This window comes from Hordeum vulgare, chromosome 1H (assembly GCF_904849725.1).
Source record: "Hordeum vulgare subsp. vulgare chromosome 1H, MorexV3_pseudomolecules_assembly, whole genome shotgun sequence".
Taxonomy (NCBI): domain Eukaryota; kingdom Viridiplantae; phylum Streptophyta; class Magnoliopsida; order Poales; family Poaceae; genus Hordeum; species Hordeum vulgare.
In genome coordinates this window covers 480,872,235-480,891,018 of record NC_058518.1, presented here as the reverse complement: position 1 = coordinate 480,891,018, position 18,784 = coordinate 480,872,235, and the positions used below count along the sequence as shown (strand labels likewise).

At 45.1% G+C, this 18,784-nt stretch overlaps 1 protein-coding gene across 1 annotated transcript; it reads right to left on the bottom strand.

Moving 5' to 3' along the window:
* Positions 1–13,065: 13,065 nt before the first annotated feature.
* On the bottom strand, positions 13,066–17,036 carry LOC123416646 (bZIP transcription factor RISBZ1-like). Its single transcript, XM_045106809.1, has 6 exons — positions 16,315–17,036; positions 15,547–15,637; positions 15,162–15,282; positions 14,492–14,567; positions 14,275–14,400; positions 13,066–13,679 (listed from the first exon to the last, which is right to left on the bottom strand). Exons 1-6 carry the CDS (start codon positions 16,738–16,740, stop codon positions 13,290–13,292), a joined length of 1,230 nt encoding a protein of 409 aa, XP_044962744.1. The 5' UTR covers positions 16,741–17,036; the 3' UTR covers positions 13,066–13,289.
* Positions 17,037–18,784: the final 1,748 nt, after the last annotated feature.

Sequence of the window (18,784 nt, the reverse complement as noted above, 5' to 3'; positions counted from 1 at the left end):
CTCTTGCTGGATCAAGAAGGCCGAGATCATCGTCGAGTTGTACGTGTGCTGAACGCGGAGGTGCCGTCCGTTCGGTACTAGATCGTGGGACTGATCGCGGGGCGGATCGAGGGACGTGAGGACGTTCCACTACATCAACCGCGTTCTCTAACGCTTCTGCTGTACGATCTACAAGGGTACGTAGATCACTCATCCCCTCTCGTAGATGGACATCACCATGATAGGTCTTCGTGCGCGTAGGAAATTTTTTGTTTCCCTTGCGACGTTCCCCAACATTATCCAACATGGCCTCCAGCAGATCCGACTTCGACTAGTCTGGATCCGTTGACTGGGGGTTGTCCCGTGCGGAGTGGAGGAGGCAATTGCGGTTCGCATTGCACTTCGTCGCTCGCGCGAGGACAATGCTCGGCCGGCGGGAGGATCTGTCCATCGTGACTCCATAGCGTCCGCTCAAAGGGCGCTCGGTTCCTCTCGGGCGGGATCATCCATGTCCAGGCATGTGAATCCATCGATCGGACCCGCGGACTGTGAGTTGCACCGGGAACAGGCTGCCCGTCATGGGAAGGAGAGGATAAGGATCGTCGAGACCTATCTCGCGAAGGAAATGGCGGAGGCGGAGGCGGTTGATGCAGCGGCGTTGGTGGCCGCAGAGGAGGAAGCCATCCGCGCCCGCATTTTGAATAAACGGTAGAGGCATAACACGCACGCGCTCGCGTGCGAGCAAAATCAAGCGGTCCGTGAAATGGCGGGACTCCCACCGAAGGAGGTGAGCGGCGGCGAGGACAGCTCGGGCGACAAGCAGATCCGGCTCGATCCGTGTCTTCAACCGGTACTTCCGCAACAAGGACGACAAGGGCGCCGAGAAGGACAAGGGCAACTGTAGATGATCTCCACCATAGCCAAACATGCCAAATTTTGGTAGTCAGATGACATGTTTAGCACTGACGGAGTAGCCGGACGACGTGTGTGCGGTGACGTAATAGTTGCATGTGTTGTATGGATTTGAGATATGAGATTTGATGTGTCTGGATTTAGAATGCATTATTTAAGACGTGACCGGTCAGTGTTTGCGGACGCGCCCGGACGCGGACAGGCGCGCCCGTGGGCGTTTGAGGGGCCGGATTTGAGGACCTGGCTGTAGATGCTGTGGAAGAACTAGTCTAATTTTTTTAACTACAAATATTTAACTACACGTATTTAGATACAGAGGAAGTACTAAAAAAAACTTTCAGCATGAACATCAGTGCTTGGGCAAGACAAGCAGAGGGGGACTGGGGTGGACTTAATCTAGGGTCAATGTATCATGTGGAAATCATTTTTTTTTTCAAATCTAAAAACTCCCGGCCTGAATATCATTGCTTGGGCAGGACAAGCTGAGGGGATGAGAGAAGGTAGAATTACCCAAAAACAATTAAAGACCAGGTTCAGACTTGTTATTTTCACACTGAAGATTCAGGTAGAGATGCGGCGACCCAAGTTGCCTTAGAGCCTTTCATCACAACGATGAAGTCTCGACCTCAGAATCACTCACGTAAATGATAGCTATGAGACCTACGCGCTAGCCAACCGCGCCACCACCCCACTCGTTTGATTAGAAGCGAAACGAGCGCCCTTGTTACTGACAGGGCTATACAAATCATGGACGGTATTATTTTAATTTGATTTGAGATGACAGAAGGAAAAGATGGTGGTGTTCAGAGCGTGATGCCGCCGCCGCCGGACTGGTCGTCGTCGTCGAAGGTGGAGGAGTAGACGGTGTAGAAGCACAAGGCGAGGCCCAAGGCAACCAGGATCCACCCCAGCAGATCGCTGCTCTGCCCGGTGCCCTCGCTCGACATCCGCTCGTGGACCAGCGCAAGCGCTGAGGCCAGCATCGGTGCCGCCGATGCCGCCATGGCGCTCGCCGCGCCGAGCAGCGGCACGCCCTTGGCTACCAACGGAGCCAGAGGAGACGGTTTCTTGCTGCACCTGCACCTGACCCTCTCGGCCCTGGCCAGTCTTGGCTTTGGCAACCCTGCATGGTCCAACTGTTAGCTAGCAACTTAATTAATATAGCTGGCATTTATTTTCGGGGTGATGCGCTCGCTTACCTAGAGCCGGTGCCGGCCTGGCCGGGACGACGAAGACGGTTGCCATTGCTGATAGACGTGTGCTCCGGCGGAGATGCAGCAGGTGGCAGTACGTAGAAGAGCCAACTTGCATGCGGGCAGGTATGCAGAAGGCAGAGGCACTCCAAGAGGTATATATAGTACTTTCTTCGTTTATAAATATATTTTTTCAAGATTTTATTACGAACTACATTCAAAGCAAAATAAGTAAATTTTTCTTCCTAATCTTTTTCTAATAATACTAAAGCACGGATTGTTTCTGTTGTCCGTCGTCGCGGCTTTATAAAAAAGTCTTTCTGTTTAATGGTAATTAATCCCGCAATCCCTATTTAAATGAAAAAACGTTTCACTTTTATGAATAAGACCCTACATGTTCCGAGGCGAGGAGGCATGGCGGCACCGGATGGCGCGCTCGCCAGATCCAATCGGCAACGGCGCGCGACGCAGCTTGCGATGGGCGGCGCGACGGCTGGGCGCGGGGGTTTCGGCTCGGCGGATCGGGGAACGGGCGGCGCGGCGAGGGGGTTGCTGGGGGCGCGGCGTGCGACGGAGCGACGCGTTAGGGGCGGCGGCGGCGCGAGAGCTTGAACGGCGGGGCGGTGCTCGGGATGAGGGATTAGGGGCGAGCGGGAGGAGTGCAACGCGGCTCTTGAGGCAGGGGCAGGCGGCGCGGCGCTAGGGGCTTGACGGGCCTCGCGTGGGCAAACAGCCATGGCCTGCAGTGGATAAGAGAGGGAGAGGGAGGAAGATGGAGATGGAGGAAGCGATGTTGTGGATAATGGGCAAGCGGCGGTGCACATAAAAGAATGTAAAATGCTAGAATTAGTCTATGCATTAGAATTATAATCGTAATGACGAATTACCTCATAAAGTGTTAACGTCTTTATCTAACAATCGTATATCGACTAGATATGGGATGGTCAAAATCTTCACGTACTCAACACTCATTGTAATAATAAATGGTCAATATATAGTTTGCTTATCCCATTGGAACACACGAGCCCTTTTGCTAGTAACAATAAAGCACCTATGGCTTTTGTCGGCCGTCGTGGCGTTTTTGCAGAAAGGCCCTTGTAGTTTCCTCTAATTAACCCGTAGTCCATTTATAAGTGAGACCGAACCGTTTTTTTCACATTTTATACAAGACCCCCTTACTTTCATGCTAAATAACCCACGGTTCAAATTGTAGTCAGAGTGGATCGTTTTTTTTAAATTTTACGTAAACTCCTCACATATGCGTTAATAACCTCGAAGTCCATTGAGAATAAATATGTATTTTCAAATAACAGTATCTTTTAAACTGTAAATTCAATTTAAACATGCTATATACTCCCTCCGTCCCGAAATTCTTGTCTTAGAATTATCTATATATGAATGTTCTAGTCACATCTTAGTATTTAGATACATCTATTTTAAAATAAATCTAAGACAAAAAATTTGAGACGGAGGGAGTATGAAACTTGATTAGAAAAACGTGTAGAGTTTGAATATGTTGTTATTTTACATGTTAAACATTAAAAAAATAGTATATAGGATACAATGCTAATCGATATTTATCTTTATTTCATACCGACTATCTGTATTGTAATATGTTAATTTAAGCATCAATATTTGGGAAATGTTATAATCTTTGGATATGATGTACTTGCACTAGTTTTTTACTTTGTACATATTTTATAATCTAAGACCTTACGTACATGGTTTTTTTACAGTATCCACGTGCGTTTTTACCAATGGACTATACTTTTTTCATTGTTCATTTTCCTCCCGTTGCAACGCACGGACATTTGTGTTAATATATTCTAAAGTATGTTTATATATATCTGTATGTATGCGGTAATAGAATTTCTATAAAAACTTATATTTAATAACGGAGGCAGGGAGCATATTGCATCACCATCTCATTCATCATGGGGCTACTATATAACTGCAACACCTTTGGCATCACAGATTCGCGTTGGAAAAGTCGAACGCCGGGGGTGTGTTAGGCTTAATTAGGCTCGTTCAGACATTCAGAACCAACTTGACTCGTGGCGGAAGCAAGCAAGCAGGCATGAAGGAAGTGAACGCGGCGTCCAACCTGCGTCTCTCCATCGAAAGCAAGCAGGCACAAGGCATCAGAAATTCACAAGAGGGTAGGGTTGCACTAGGCAACAGGAGGGCCATGCGGAAAGATGGATGGACGCGGTATGCGTTTTGAGGTGAGCCATTCTGGAGGCGCGCGCGCAGATAACACATGCTTTTCCTTGGATTTCCATCTCGAAGAAAACAGGCAAAAACGACTCAAGACCATAGTTTAAAAAACCGAACCGGACATTGAACCGGAAAGGTTATCGGCTTAGGTTCTTATCAGTCGGATAGTTGGTTTACCGGTTCGATTGTCTTTTTTTAAGCAAAAAAATAATAAATGTTGAGTAATATATGTGTTAATATAATGTGAAACAATGGTCAAATAAACTTATTTTCATGTAATAAACAACAAAGTAGCCTAACCGAGTTGGTTATAAGGTCGTGGGTAGGTCTGGCGTATTGCTCACACGACTTGCGATCGAATCCCACTGGGTCCATTCTTCCAACGGGGGCATACATGTTAGAAAATTCGACACGACACAGTCACTACTGCAAGTACTGGAACTTCATAGTGAGATTATTGGCTTCTTCTTTATTTTTTGGCTGTATGTAACCGTCATGTCATTAAGCCATTGCGTTGTTACAGAGGCTCAATGTAATTAGTATCTTTGTGTTCTTTAGCAAAAAAACCCACAACAAACTTGATTCCTCGAGGAAGCAACTGTGCACACTGGGCGGGCGGGCGTCAGGTGTATGAACACAGTATCCAACTTGAGTTCCGGCAAGCAAAGCCGACACACGTAGGGTTTGCACGGACTGCACACAACAAAGAGTGCTATGGATCCGGCACGACAAGAACGAGCCGATGCAGAAAGATAGATGCATGAAATGTGCATTTTTAGCTAGACTAAAGGCACACAGATAATGCGTGCTTCGCCTTTGACTTTTCCTCTACTCTCTTGCAATTCTACTAAGCAATTATCTTCTTTTTAATTAATTGATGAGGTAATTTTTTATCTCTGTTTTAAAAAATTCACTAGACAAGAGATCTCATGCTTTTTTTATACTAGCAAAAATGCCGGTGCACCAGGAAAAAAACATCACACCTTTTAACCATCGCCTGTTACACGACTAATTATTTGATTTATGACCCACATCAATTAATCTCAAAATAAAGAATTATGCTTTCACCTTACCATCTTTGCAAAATAGCTAACAAATGTTTGCATTGTTTGGTTTGCGGTTTTGTTAGTTTTACTCTCACCTTCACCTCCACTCATGGTGGTGTACTTATTGTCCGGTGTTAATGCGAGGCATATGTACTCTGAGATACATAAGGACCAGAAATCTATTGGGTTAACTGTTGTAACCAGCTTGTTTTAAAAATAACAAAACTATCGGGGCCAGCTTATTAACCAAGAACCCAAAACATGGATAATTATTTTTCTAAAGTTAGGAATTTTTCTCATGGATTTATAACAATCTTCTAAAAATCTAGAACAGTTTTATCCTAAATCTAAAACTTTGTTCTTAAATCTATGATGAATTCCCAACATTTCGTGAAAAAAGACAGGTGAAACTATCCGGTCCGGGCATCTTTTCACGATGCATATCAAATACGACCTTTTTATTTCCTCTAAAATTTGGGCGCTTCTAGTTCCAGCAGCTCACAAGGTTAAAACCAAGAACATCAAAATTCAGTGTGGCGGTCCTTGGCAAGTAAACTCCAAGAAGTTGATCAAAGTAGTTCCACACCACTTCCTTTTATTTATTTCTGGTCCAAAACAATACTGCCATCAACCTGAAGTGACAGGATCCAAATTTCCGTTCTTCTCACAGTAGCCTTTAAGTGAAAAAAACCTGGTGTTGCAATCACCTTCTTTTAGCGGAAGAAAGCGAGAGCGCTGCTGCCAAATACATCTTTGCAGGGAACCAAGACACTCATCATTTTCAAATTTCCCCTGAAGGTGTGCGCTTCCCACATCAAACTTCTATGGTCTCTATTAATGTCAAGCTGTAGGATGATCTCATGTACGATGAGAGTTTTCAATCTGATATCAGTCAATAAAATATCTGACCAGGCCTTCTATTTCTCCGACGGAAGCATCTCTGCGGTTTGAACTTGGAGTCAGAAGTCAGGAGTTAGGAGAAAATGACAGTGGTTGGATTCAGTAGAGGAGAGGGCCTGCAACATGGCATTGGGTTCAGCCTCACACCATGATTGGTTATACAAGACTCGGTCAAGCCTGACAAGAATTGTGTTGAATTGTTCATTGCTCCATTTGTATCAGACCCTTGTCAAAATTACCATTGTTCTTATCCTCAACTGCAGCAATCATATTAAAATCGCCAAGAACAAGCAGCAGATATCCAATTGGTCAATAATTTACCACAATACAAAGCGACAAACAGGAATATAATTTCGTGTCCTTCATCAACCCGGATTAAAACAAGAAAATAGGATTTGGGGTTATATGAGAACAATTCTAATAAATTCAGAATACAACTATATGCAGCATCGGTTGTGGCTACATGACACCATTTTGTTTTATCGTTCTATTATAAAACAAAGAGAAGCCAAGCAAGTTCTAACCCACATGTCGTCGTTGTGCTCGTTTGCAGTTTCTCACTTGTACATACAGTTAAGTGACTCAGGTCGTCTGGGGGAAGCAGCGTCATTTCTTCTAGCTAGTTCAGACATCGTCCTCTTGCTGTCTTACAGTCTTGCGGTACTGGCAACATCCATGACGAATCCACACACCAGGAATCTTGGGTAGTTGGAGCTGCATCCATGCGCCACCAAGGTGACTCAACTCGGTAATGGCACTAACCACAAAGATTAGACTAACATTACAGCGAGGAAGGGAAAAGACAAAGAAGATTGCAAGTCGCTACAATTGTGAAATCCACTCCTACTCACTTGGTCATTTTGTCAAATGCCTTGTGTGCACTGCTTGAGACATCACCATAAAGAGGGGAGCAGTGCAAGGAGACGGACCAGTGCATTGAAAGACGGGGGCATCCATGACCAGAAGATAAGAGGGGACATGCGTGTGTGTTTCACCTAGTCGGGAAGGTCAAGTCGTCCTCATGGGGCACTCTCTGATGCCGCCATAGCCCAACCTCGCAGAGTGCCACCGCACCGGTAACATGAGGAGAGAGACCACACAGAGCAAGCAGACGACACGAATGCACTCGGGCAAGGTCCACGCACACGCCCAAACATCAACATCACGTTGAACGCCCTATGGCAGTGGCAGGTTCCTCGAAGGATCCATGCGGTGAGGTCGATGGATCCGGCGTCCGGGGCCATCAGCGCCGCTCCTTCACTTCCCCAGTGTGACTCACCCTCCCCGTCACTCCTCCTCGAGACCCCAGTCCGACGGTCCCTCCGGTGAGCCGCTGTTCATGCTTGAGAACATGGGGAGGTCAGAGATTGAGGTATTACATGACGCACGCCGAGAGATCAAATGGGTAATCCAACTCAGACACGGGGAGGTCAGAGATTGAGAAGCTTACGACGGTGGAGGCCAGAGAGGACTCGTGCTTGCGGACAGGTGACAGTGCTCATGGCCAGCGAACACGGCCAACGACGAACAGGTAATGGTGGCGCGTGCTCACGATGGCGAATGCGGCTGGCGATGACGAACTCGAACCGTGCGGGCAGGGCCTGCTTGAGGGGCTTCAGGAGCACGGGAAGAGCACCTTCACGTAGCCACATTCCCGTCCGGGCCAGTGCCGACAGCGTAGCGCGGGCGCGCCCAGTAAACATGCCCCGCTGGCCACCGGAGCACCGGCTCCCTTCTGCCTCGATCCCGCCAGCGGAGCGCCAGCCGCCGACGACCTGTGCCCGACCCCTCCAAGGACTCGTCCCCGGCCCGCCCGAGTCTTCCCTTGCTTCACCTCACCATGTGGTCACCTTTGCCCCCGCTCCAGCTCGTCGTGCAGACAGATCTGAGCTGCCGCCGTGGACGTGTGTGGATAATAAGACACTGACCATGGGGAGGGATTAATTTGCAAAATCAAAACATTTTTTTTAGATCCACTTACACGGGGACTACGGGTTGAATACATAGAACAACAGGGGTGTTTTTGTAAAAATTTCATGACGGATGACAGAGTATTATTAGGAAGAGATCTATGGATCGTTCAAATGAGAGCATCTACCGTGTAGATTCGGACAAAAGGCCAATCATTGTCTGGTCAAAAAATGCCGATCAAGACGGACACCTCGTGCCGGTCCTATACGTATGAGCTGGTTGGCACTCCACATACCCAACTCCAATCTGAGGCCATGTAGGACCAGCTAGCCCGACCCCGTCATAAACTACATCAAACCCCAAAGTCTACCAAACACACTGCCCTCCTCCGTGTTCATCCATCATTTCCCACGGCCGAGCTGCCACCATCGTTCGTTCCTTCCCTATCCACGCCGCTGCCTCCATCCACCATCCTAGATGCCGTCCACCCCGTCCCCACCCTCACCACAGCCACGGATCATGCCTCAATGTTATCCGTGAGGCTCCCGTCCTTGGCTACGACCTACAAGCCGGAGAGGTGAAGGAGGCAACGCGAGAGAGAAGTGGTGTCGCCTCTGCCGCGCACACCCCGAGAACCCCGTCCATCCAGCCGCTGACAAGGAAGGTGTCGTGCGACCTGACTGCGACCGAGGACGATACAATGGCCAGTTGGCACATTCCTAACTGTTTTCCGGCAACCCAGGCGGCGAAGGGCAACACGTGTGACTCGCTGCAGCTCCAACGGGCACGAAAAAGTACGGGCAGCGGTGGCACGCTCAGACTTGAATTTAATTTTGACATGTCTAAATTATTGAACTATGATTTATTTTGCTGTTGCAATATTGAACTGTTGAATTGTGATGATTTTATGCCCAACAACCAACAACCAACGATTCGCAAAGCAAATCATATGACATTGGCGAAGGAATCTTCGGTGGACTGGCTTTCATCCCGCCGTCCTCCTCACTATCTTCCTCTCCATCAGAAATGAGCGCCCAGAACCGGCCCCCGACTTGCCGGTCGACGGTGGGATCTGGCCCGCAAAACGTCGTTGCTTTTGCCAGGTCACCAATTACCTTGATCTTGTCCAAAAAATTAATACAATGATAGAAATTAAGGGATGTATGTATCTTCCCATGCAGTTAAACTCCCCGAAGAGTCGGATATGATTTAGCATAGCTGAAATAAATTAGATGTGCTGCTTTTGGATCTTACTTCGAACCTCAGCTGGATGAGATAGATTAACACAACTTAACTTGCTTCGTAGGGGTAATCAGATTTGTGTTAAAGATGTTGGGGAACGTCGCATGGGAAACAAAAATTTTCCTACGCGCACGAAGACCTATAATGGTGATGTCCATCTACGAGAGGGGATGAGTAATCTACGTACCCTTGTAGATCATACAGCAGAAGCGTTAGTGAACGCGGTTGATGTAGTGGAACGTCCTCACGTCCCTCGATCCGCCCCGCGAACAATCCCGCGATCAGTCCCACGATCTAGTACCGAACGGACGGCACCTCCGCGTTCAGCACACGTACAGCTCGACGATGATCTCGGCCTTCTTGATCCAGCAAGAGAGACGGAGAGGTAGAAGAGTTCTCCGGCAGCGTGACGGCGCCCCGGAGGTTGGTGATGACTTTGTCTCAGCAGGGCTCTGCCCCGAGCTCCGCAGAAACGCGATCTAGAGGAAAAACCGTAGAGGTATGTGGTCGGGCTGCCGTGGAAAAGTCGTCTCAAATCAGCCCTAAAACCTCCGTATATAAAGGTGGGAGGGAGGAGACCTTGCCTTGGGGCTCAAGGAGACCCAAGGGGGTCGGCCGAGTCCAAGGGGGAAGGCTCCCCCCCCAAACCGAGTTGGACTTGGTTTGGTGGGTGGGAGTCCTTCCTTTCCTTCCCACCTCCTCCTTTTTTTTTCTTTCTCTTTGATTTTCTTTCCTAGGTGCATAGGGCCCCTTTGGGCTGTCCCACCAGCCCACTAAGGGCTGGTGCGCCACCCTTAAGGCCTATGGGCTTCCCCGGGGTGGGTTGCCCCCCCGGTGAACTCCCGGAACCCATTCGTCATTCCCGGTACATTCCCGGTAACTCCGAAAACTTTCCGGTAATAAAATGAGGTCATCCTATATATCAATCTTCGTTTCCGGACCATTCCGGAAACCCTCATGACGTCCGTGATCTCATCCGGGACTCCGAACAACATTCGGTAACCAACCATATAACTCAAATACGCATAAAACAATGTCGAAACTTAAGTGTGCAGACCCTGCGGGTTCGAGAACTATGTAGACATGACCCGAGAGACTCCTCGGTCAATATCCAATAGCGGGACCTGGATGCCCATATTGGATCCTACATATTCTACGAAGATTTTATCGTTTGAACCTCAGTGCCAAGTATTCATATAATCCCGTATGTCATTCCCTTTGTCCTTCGGTATGTTACTTGCCCGAGATTCGATCGTTAGTATCCGCATACCTATTTCAATCTCGTTTACCGGCAAGTCTCTTTACTCGTTCCGTAATACAAGATCCCGTAACTTACACTAAGCTACATTGCTTGCAAGGCTTGTGTGTGATGTTGTATTACCGAGTGGGCCCCGAGATACCTCTCCGTCACACGGAGTGACAAATCCCAGTCTTGATCCATACTAACTCAACTAACACCTTCGGAGATACCTGTAGAGCATCTTTATAGTCACCCAGTTACGTTGCGACGTTTGATACACACAAAGCATTCCTCCGGTGTCAGTGAGTTATATGATCTCATGGTCATAGGAATAAATACTTGACACGCAGAAAACAGTAGCAACAAAATGACACGATCAACATGCTACGTCTATTAGTTTGGGTCTAGTCCATCACGTGATTCTCCTAATGACGTGATCCAGTTATCAAGCAACAACACCTTGTTCATAATCAGAAGACACTGACTATCTTTGATCAACTGGCTAGCCAACTAGAGGCTTGCTAGGGACGGTATTTTGTCTATGTATCCACACATGTAAATAAGTCTTCATTCAATACAGTTATAGCATGGATAATAAACGATTATCTTGATACAGGAATTATAATAATAACTATATTTATTATTGCCTTTAGGGCATAATTCCAACAAAAGATCTAGTTTGACTATGGTGTATTTGCAACATATACCCCTGCCCACAGTGTTGATGCAAGCCTTGGACACGGCTCATAAGCTAGTAAGATTCAACACCTTCCCATAGTGTTGACGCAAGCCTTGGACACGACTCATCAGCCACAAAGATTCAATGCCCTGGCCTACAATGTTGACGCAAGCCTTGGACACGACTTCAAGTTCGATCATCTTCTCGTTTATCTCACTTGGGTTCAGGGGCGGAGTCAGGATTTGATCATAGAGGGCGAAGAAGACTTTGAAACAGACATGAGACATAGCACAAAAATATTGCAAGCAAATATTATAATTTTTTTAACTTTTGAATGTAGATCTACGCCGCCCGGTCACACGGACGATCATACAAATCAATAATACCATTAATATTAAACTTCACAGCAATTTTCATCCAGATGTATAAAAGCATTATATAGAAGAAAACCGTAACCAAATTTATTTTGAAGACGTGTCTTGATAAATTTAATCACTAAAAAAGCTCCATAGTTCCATTTGAAAGAGGGACAGTGATGACCAATCGTAGTAACATATCAATAATTGAGCGTCGTCAGAAGGCTATGGAGACTATTAAGTTGCCACAAGGCCACGGTGCATGCCTGTGCGTTGATCTATTCCGTTTTTCTAGGCGAAGCATTGATCGATTACGTGAAATTTTAGATCTAGCTGATGACGTGGATGTGTAGGTACGTGCAGCCTTGGGCCTTGGCCCTTGTTGCCTTAGATGCAAATTTGTTGTGGGCTTGACACTTGCAGCCTAGTTAATATCCTTGCTAATGACCGGTAATTACAAGGCTAAGATATTACTCCCTCCGTCCCGGTGCATAAGTCATCTTACGAAAATCAAATAGTCCCAAAACACTTTGGCACGGTGCATTAACTTTATTTCGTTTCTTGTTTTTCTGATATGAATAAAGGAATCAACCAATAAGAAACGCGGGGCGTGTATGTTTTTAATGACTTGAGACTAACTAGCACAACATGCATTGGTCAATTCATTGCATGCAATGGTATTAATTACTAAATTAACATTGAGTTTTCTCTTTTTCCTCCACGTCTTGGTCACGGTGCATAATCTAAGATGACTTATACACCGAGACGGAGGGAGTAGTACTAATCCCCCCTAGAACTCGTTGAGGGTGGCCCGTCCATGGGGGGTTTGGCCCCCGCTCGCCCCCCCACCGTCTCCGCCTCTGCTTGGGTTGGTAATGTCGGCCTTCAGTTTGCTGGTGGAGCTTTGGACGGATAGATTGGATGTGTCCCAACTCCCAAGGATGTTGTGCATGCAAGGTTTAGGGGGATATTTGTCTTCTCTTGGTTTAATTCGCTCATGTATCATCGCAATCGTAAGATATGCACTTGTCCTATTTCATGACAAGTTCATAAATATATGATTGATTAGAGGACATCTCGGTATAGTTCATACTTCTACATTTGTATAAGTTAATTGTGGTATGGACATCATTGCAGAATCGACCCCTAAGATAAGGGAGAATTTATTTCGCTTCATCAACTGTGCCTTTAGATAGTTCTATGAAAGACTTGCTCGTGCTAGACGTGCCAGCTCCAATCAGGGCAACATAAACAAACAGAGTTACAATACAGATGGAGATTGTTTTTTGAAATATATACAAAGTACAACTTGCCATAAAAGCTCCATAAGAAAAACAAATAAGTGGCCATATTGGGACGTTTGCAAATATTGGGAAGACAAAAAATTAACTCAACCACATGACTTTATTGTCCAATAACCTTTGATATATTTTATTAGTTATGGGATACCAACAATGTATAGGTTCTTTCTGAAACAACAATGATAGATATTCCTTAAACAAGTCTGAGCTTAACAAGGTGAGAAACCATTACAAATACCCCCAATGGCCACCAAGAACAACGGCAATATTTATTTTAAAATAATAATTCCGGCTCAGGTCTCTCACATAATTCCTACTGCATCACCATGTTGCCTATTTCATTTGAATCCAATGTAGTGGATTCCCGTTGTGGGGTAGGCACCAATGTACTTGGAATACCAAAGGGCATCCTCCGTGGGTGATGATCCAAGCATGGCATAGGTTGCGTATGTAGCGAAGATATTTGATCATGGATCTGGTATGCCGGAGCTAGCTCGGGGATGTAGTTGCTGCTCACATCAAAATTTGTTGCTGTAGTGGAAAAATGGTTAAGTGACATGTTTTGGGTTGGCAATGTAGTATCAAAGATACCATCCAATTGGGAACCACTGAAATGGGTCCTGAGAGATGATATGCCAGATATTGCTTGGGGGAAATTGTTGGTGGATGTAATTCTCTTCATAGTTTCCTCGACCATCTTTACCTGCAATGCAACCATATTAAATGTTAAACACCTACATAAGCTAATATATTGGTCACAATGTAACCATGTTTCTTTCTTTCTTTAGAGCTGAATTCAATCTATTGTGTGGCATTGGTTGTCACCACTCACGAGTTGATTAGTTACACTTAATGCAAGAATCTCAAGGAGAAGAAGGGAAATTTGTGGCCATAAAGACTTTGTATGCATGCCTCTCCATTGGATGCATGGAATCACCCAAGGATTTGAACTTCAGCTCTACATCAACATTTCACACCTATTTTCTCGGTATGTTACATTTTTTTCATACTTCACTTGCACAATTGCCTGAATTGTTTGTGTTGTTATTGCAGCTTTCTCATCACTAATTTGTTAATATAGAACTACACTAAACGACCTTTTCGTTTTAACAATATCATAAAAGGGTATATCGTTTATATACGTCGTTAGTCACCTATCCACCCCTACATCTAGTGAACTATTGATCCTTCAAATTCTCACAATATTTAATTGGGATAAAGAGACTCATTGCAGCTATGCGCATTGACACATGTTCATAATTCAATATGTAACACAATAGCGTAGAACCAAGACATACCTTTGCTTCTAGGGTTTCAACATTTGCCTTCAATACCCTATTGTCAATAGCGGTATTGACGTATCTGTGACTTACATCTGCAAGATGTCTCATCAAGGAGTTATTTGCAACTCTTAATAGTGAGACCTGCATTTTTTAGCAGTAGTCATCAGATTCCTTGCTCCCATAGTATGCAATTTTGATCTCGAGAAGTAAAATATTGTTTAAAATGTCATACTTGCTCCTCTAGTTCCTTCGTATGAGCTGCTTTTCTACTCCTTGAGCGTCTCGCCGAATCCCGGTTAGATTCTTTTCTGAAATCATATAAGGAAAGAGCGCAAAAGTTAGGACTTGAGTGCTAGAAGACAACAAAAATTTATGTTCATAAATGTTTTCCAAATATGATAATTTGTATTGGTGTATTTGGCATACGATGTAATTCAGTGTAACATTTTCATGAATGCCCATGAGAATGCACACCCGTTTCAATAAGAAGATGGGTAAAACTGCACGAGACAAAAAAATGTAGTTTGTGATCATGCCAAGCTCCACCAAAAATTCTAACCATGCTAAATCAGGCTGCACATCATGTGGTACACATATCAGTCTATAGAAACACTCCACCAATTCATAAATGTGCTCTCAAGTTTGTGCCAAGGTGCATGAAGATTAATTGAAAGTTTGGATTGAATGTAAGGTATATGCCAAGTCCATCCAGTACAAAGCCAGAAAGAAATTAGCAAAATCGATGTAGGGAAAACTAAAGATAAAACAATACAAATGTCTCCGCATAAGGAGAAAAACATGGACACACAAGTTTTGGTCTATAATTCTAATGCCCAGGCATCAAAGTACAAAATTGAGGATTGAATGAAAGGACCACAAAATAAATATACAACATATGTTACCTTTTGTTCACTTTCTCTGCACTAATATTCATAGTTCCAATTGTTTGTGCCTCCCCTTCCATATCATCATCCGATGGTGATGGCTCCCATGAGGAAGAGCTAAGTTGTTGCACACTAGCATCTGCACCACCACGTGATATTTGTTGCATGTGAACCTCATTACCCATAAGCACACAAATAGTAAAACGAAACAACTACTCCCTCCGTCCGAAAATACTTGTCCTAAAAATGAATATAATGGATGTATCTATAACTAAAATTAAGTCTAGATACATTCATCTTTAGGACAAGTATTTCCGGACGGAGGGAGTATATAAGTCAACTTAGCTTTTAGCATATATCATTTCATAAGTAGTGAAAGATGTAACTAGGCACAATTGAGTACCTCCAGTGTGATTTTCTGAGCCTTGGATAGAATCTGGATTTTGTGATGCTCTATTGTCATGGGAGCTTTGTCGGCAAATTCCTCGAGTAGTCTATACATGGGTGGACATGCCAAAAGTGAAAGTTAAACATAAAAGTGCTTGTCCACTGAAAGTGGAACAAGATACACGGTTAATATTTTAGGGGCACCATATTCATATGTGAAACAAAGAATCTCTCGAGAGAAATATATATATTTAAATAAAGTGAAAAAAGTATCTGTCCTCTCCGTATGTAAAATTCCACACATCTTAACGCTAACTCCATTGTCTCTCTCCCTGTTGTCGCCACAACCCTCCTAATCGATGACTTTCCAGCTCGTGATAACTGATCCTCTTTAAAAAACTTAGTAAAAAAGATACCCAATTTGAAACTTTAACCAAGTATGAATCTCTTGTGCAACGTGCATGCTGTTCTCGTTAGAGATGACGCCAGACCACCAATGGACACAACATGGATAGGCTGGTTTACACATGTGACGCTGAGCAAATCTTGAATTATTTCATGCATATTAATTCGTTGAGCTAAATTCGACCTTTTTCCTTGAAAACATTTTAGTCAACTGATGGTTATGGTTCGAAAAATATTTCCATCACAAATCGTTCCCATCGAACTCCCATCCACGCACGTTTGCACCTGATGACCTAGTCACTACGATCGAAACAAGCCTAGGAACTTAGGAAGGAGTCGAGTAGAGGAGGGGTGGGTGGGGGTAGGGGCAGTAGCGTACCCTCCACATGGCGACGGCGGCGAGATGCGCGTCCAACTTCCGCCTCAGCATCGCGTTGTAGCCCACGGGGTCCAGCACCGCGCCCGCCGCAGGCGGCGTGGGGATGACCCCCACCACCTCCTCCTCCTCATGAACGTCGTACCGCCTCTTGCGGCTCACCTCCGCCGTGGGATTAGGGTGAAGCGTCGAGGCGTCCGGGTTCGCCACTGGCTCCGTGGGGACGTTGAGCAGCGACGACTCCTCCATGGACTTGTCGAAGCACAATTCTATCGCGCCATCGCCAACGATCTCACCGACGCCCACTCCTCCTGCTCCTCTGACTCCTCCGGCGAGCACGTGTGCCTGCAGCTGCGGCGGCGAGGTCCGACCGGGGTTAGAGTCGGGCTCGGGCATCGCCTCCTCCAGCAGTGAGAACACGGGCTCCATGGCACGTTTCCGGAATGGAATTTGGGCAAGGTGATTGATTAGAACAAAATTGAGCGAGAAATCGTATGGTTAACCCCGTGGGAACCAGCGAAGAGAGGACGGTGGAGAGGCTCAATCACGCGGCGAGCACAGCATGGGTTTTGGCTATGGCGAACCCATGGGTTGTGTATGGAATGAGATGGGTTGAGGGAGAAATCCTCTCATGTTTATTTTATTTCAGCAGTACTGCGTACTACAAGGTTTTTCTGTGTTGAATACTCGAGATAGATATGAGATACAATCTAAAAGTAAGGGATATTGAAGTGAGGTGCAATTATATATATGCAGCTGAACTGATAATGCAGTTTGTGTCGCGGCGCCACGTTAGTCGTACTTTCTGTTGTTCAAAAGACCTTCACCTATTCTGACGGTCTACCATCGCCTAGACAAGTGTTTTCGTTCCTGAGAGTCCATAGAGAAGTGTGATCCACGGAACTTCATACTATGCAATGTTGTTTGTCACCTTGTATGAGCGTTTACGGTTAACCTTTTTGTCCATGTTCTCTTTATTCAGGTGTTCGGGTCTTGTCTTTGGAAACCAGGACAAACACATAATGTTGTAATATATATACTAGTTTAGCGTGATAGCGCTAACACAAACAAATATCCCTTATGAAAAGAACCAAAAGTGTTAACAGAAAGTGTAAATTTGTGTCACTAATATGACATGTTTATTTTGACTCCTTGCTATCCTTACGTTTTCATGCGTTTCTAACTTTACATTATTGTTGTATACGAAAGATATCGGAAACTCGTAACTTCTAATATACGCAATAGCTAAAGTGACATCAGTTGTGTCTATTAGACCTAAAAACGAAGGTGTCCCCCGCACGGGACCCCTCTCTTTTGAGAAAGGTAATACGACTGTACCAATTAAATTTACAGATCACACACACACACACGCACGCACACACACACATACATATTCTTAAAATATAGGTGAACAACCCTGCGAGTGGGATGTGTATGCCTTTTCATTTACACGCATTGCTTACCATTTGACTAATGTGGTCCACGCCGATAGGAGTACTCTCATCCACAATTGCATCTTTTCCCTGTCCAACCTTTATCTCTTCTAGATTTATACCGACCCAATGTCAGAATTTTAAGAGGACAAAAAAAGCACAACCCCGTCCCCAACCCCCATGTCTCCCCTTCGGTGCTACTCTGGTGTTTTCCCAACCATATATACCCCATGCCTCCCAACCAACATCACACTCCCACGCTGATGCTTGATGTTGCCGGTGGGAAAGCCCAAATGACCACTATGGACGGCAGTGGCCAGGCATCCCCATTTGGATAGTTTCATTCATGGATGCTCAAATGTTGGACACTCGTGTGATGGTATTGCTTCTTTGACCTTCGGTAATGCATTGTTGAGGGGTTGGTCTTGTGGTTGTCTCGGAGTGAGGTCAACTGGATGCTCTTTCAGGTTGTTCAGTTAGGCCTATTACAAATATGATCAACACGTGACCACTCTGTTCTACTCTTTTAAGAATGGTAATAAGACTACGAGTTAAACTGATAAACACACGCGCACGTGCGCGCGCACGCACGCACACAGAGAGAGAGAGAGAGTTGGTAAGGTTATGAGACTCACATCCTCTTACCTAGTATAAAACTCGGTTGATGACTAGTATAGAGATGCTAACTCGATAGTATACACTCATATAGGATCTGAGTGACTCACTCGGATGTGATCAAAGTGATTCACTTGCATGAATTGTTGAGTCAGATAGACTCACTCGAAGACACACCAAGTTTATGTCATTTGTTTGTATTGGGAACATAAATAGCATGTCCTATACCACAAGTTTGATTAGCCCATTTTGCATCATTTTTACCCCTTTTTTTTTACCATAATAGTCATTGGATTTTCAGAATTTTACTTGGTTCACTCGTCCTTTTTTCTTAATTTCTCTAGGTGCTTAAAGAAGAAGGATATTTTGAGTAATAATTTGAAAGCACCTATGTTGGGTGGAAATCATGCTAATTGGCGTTTATA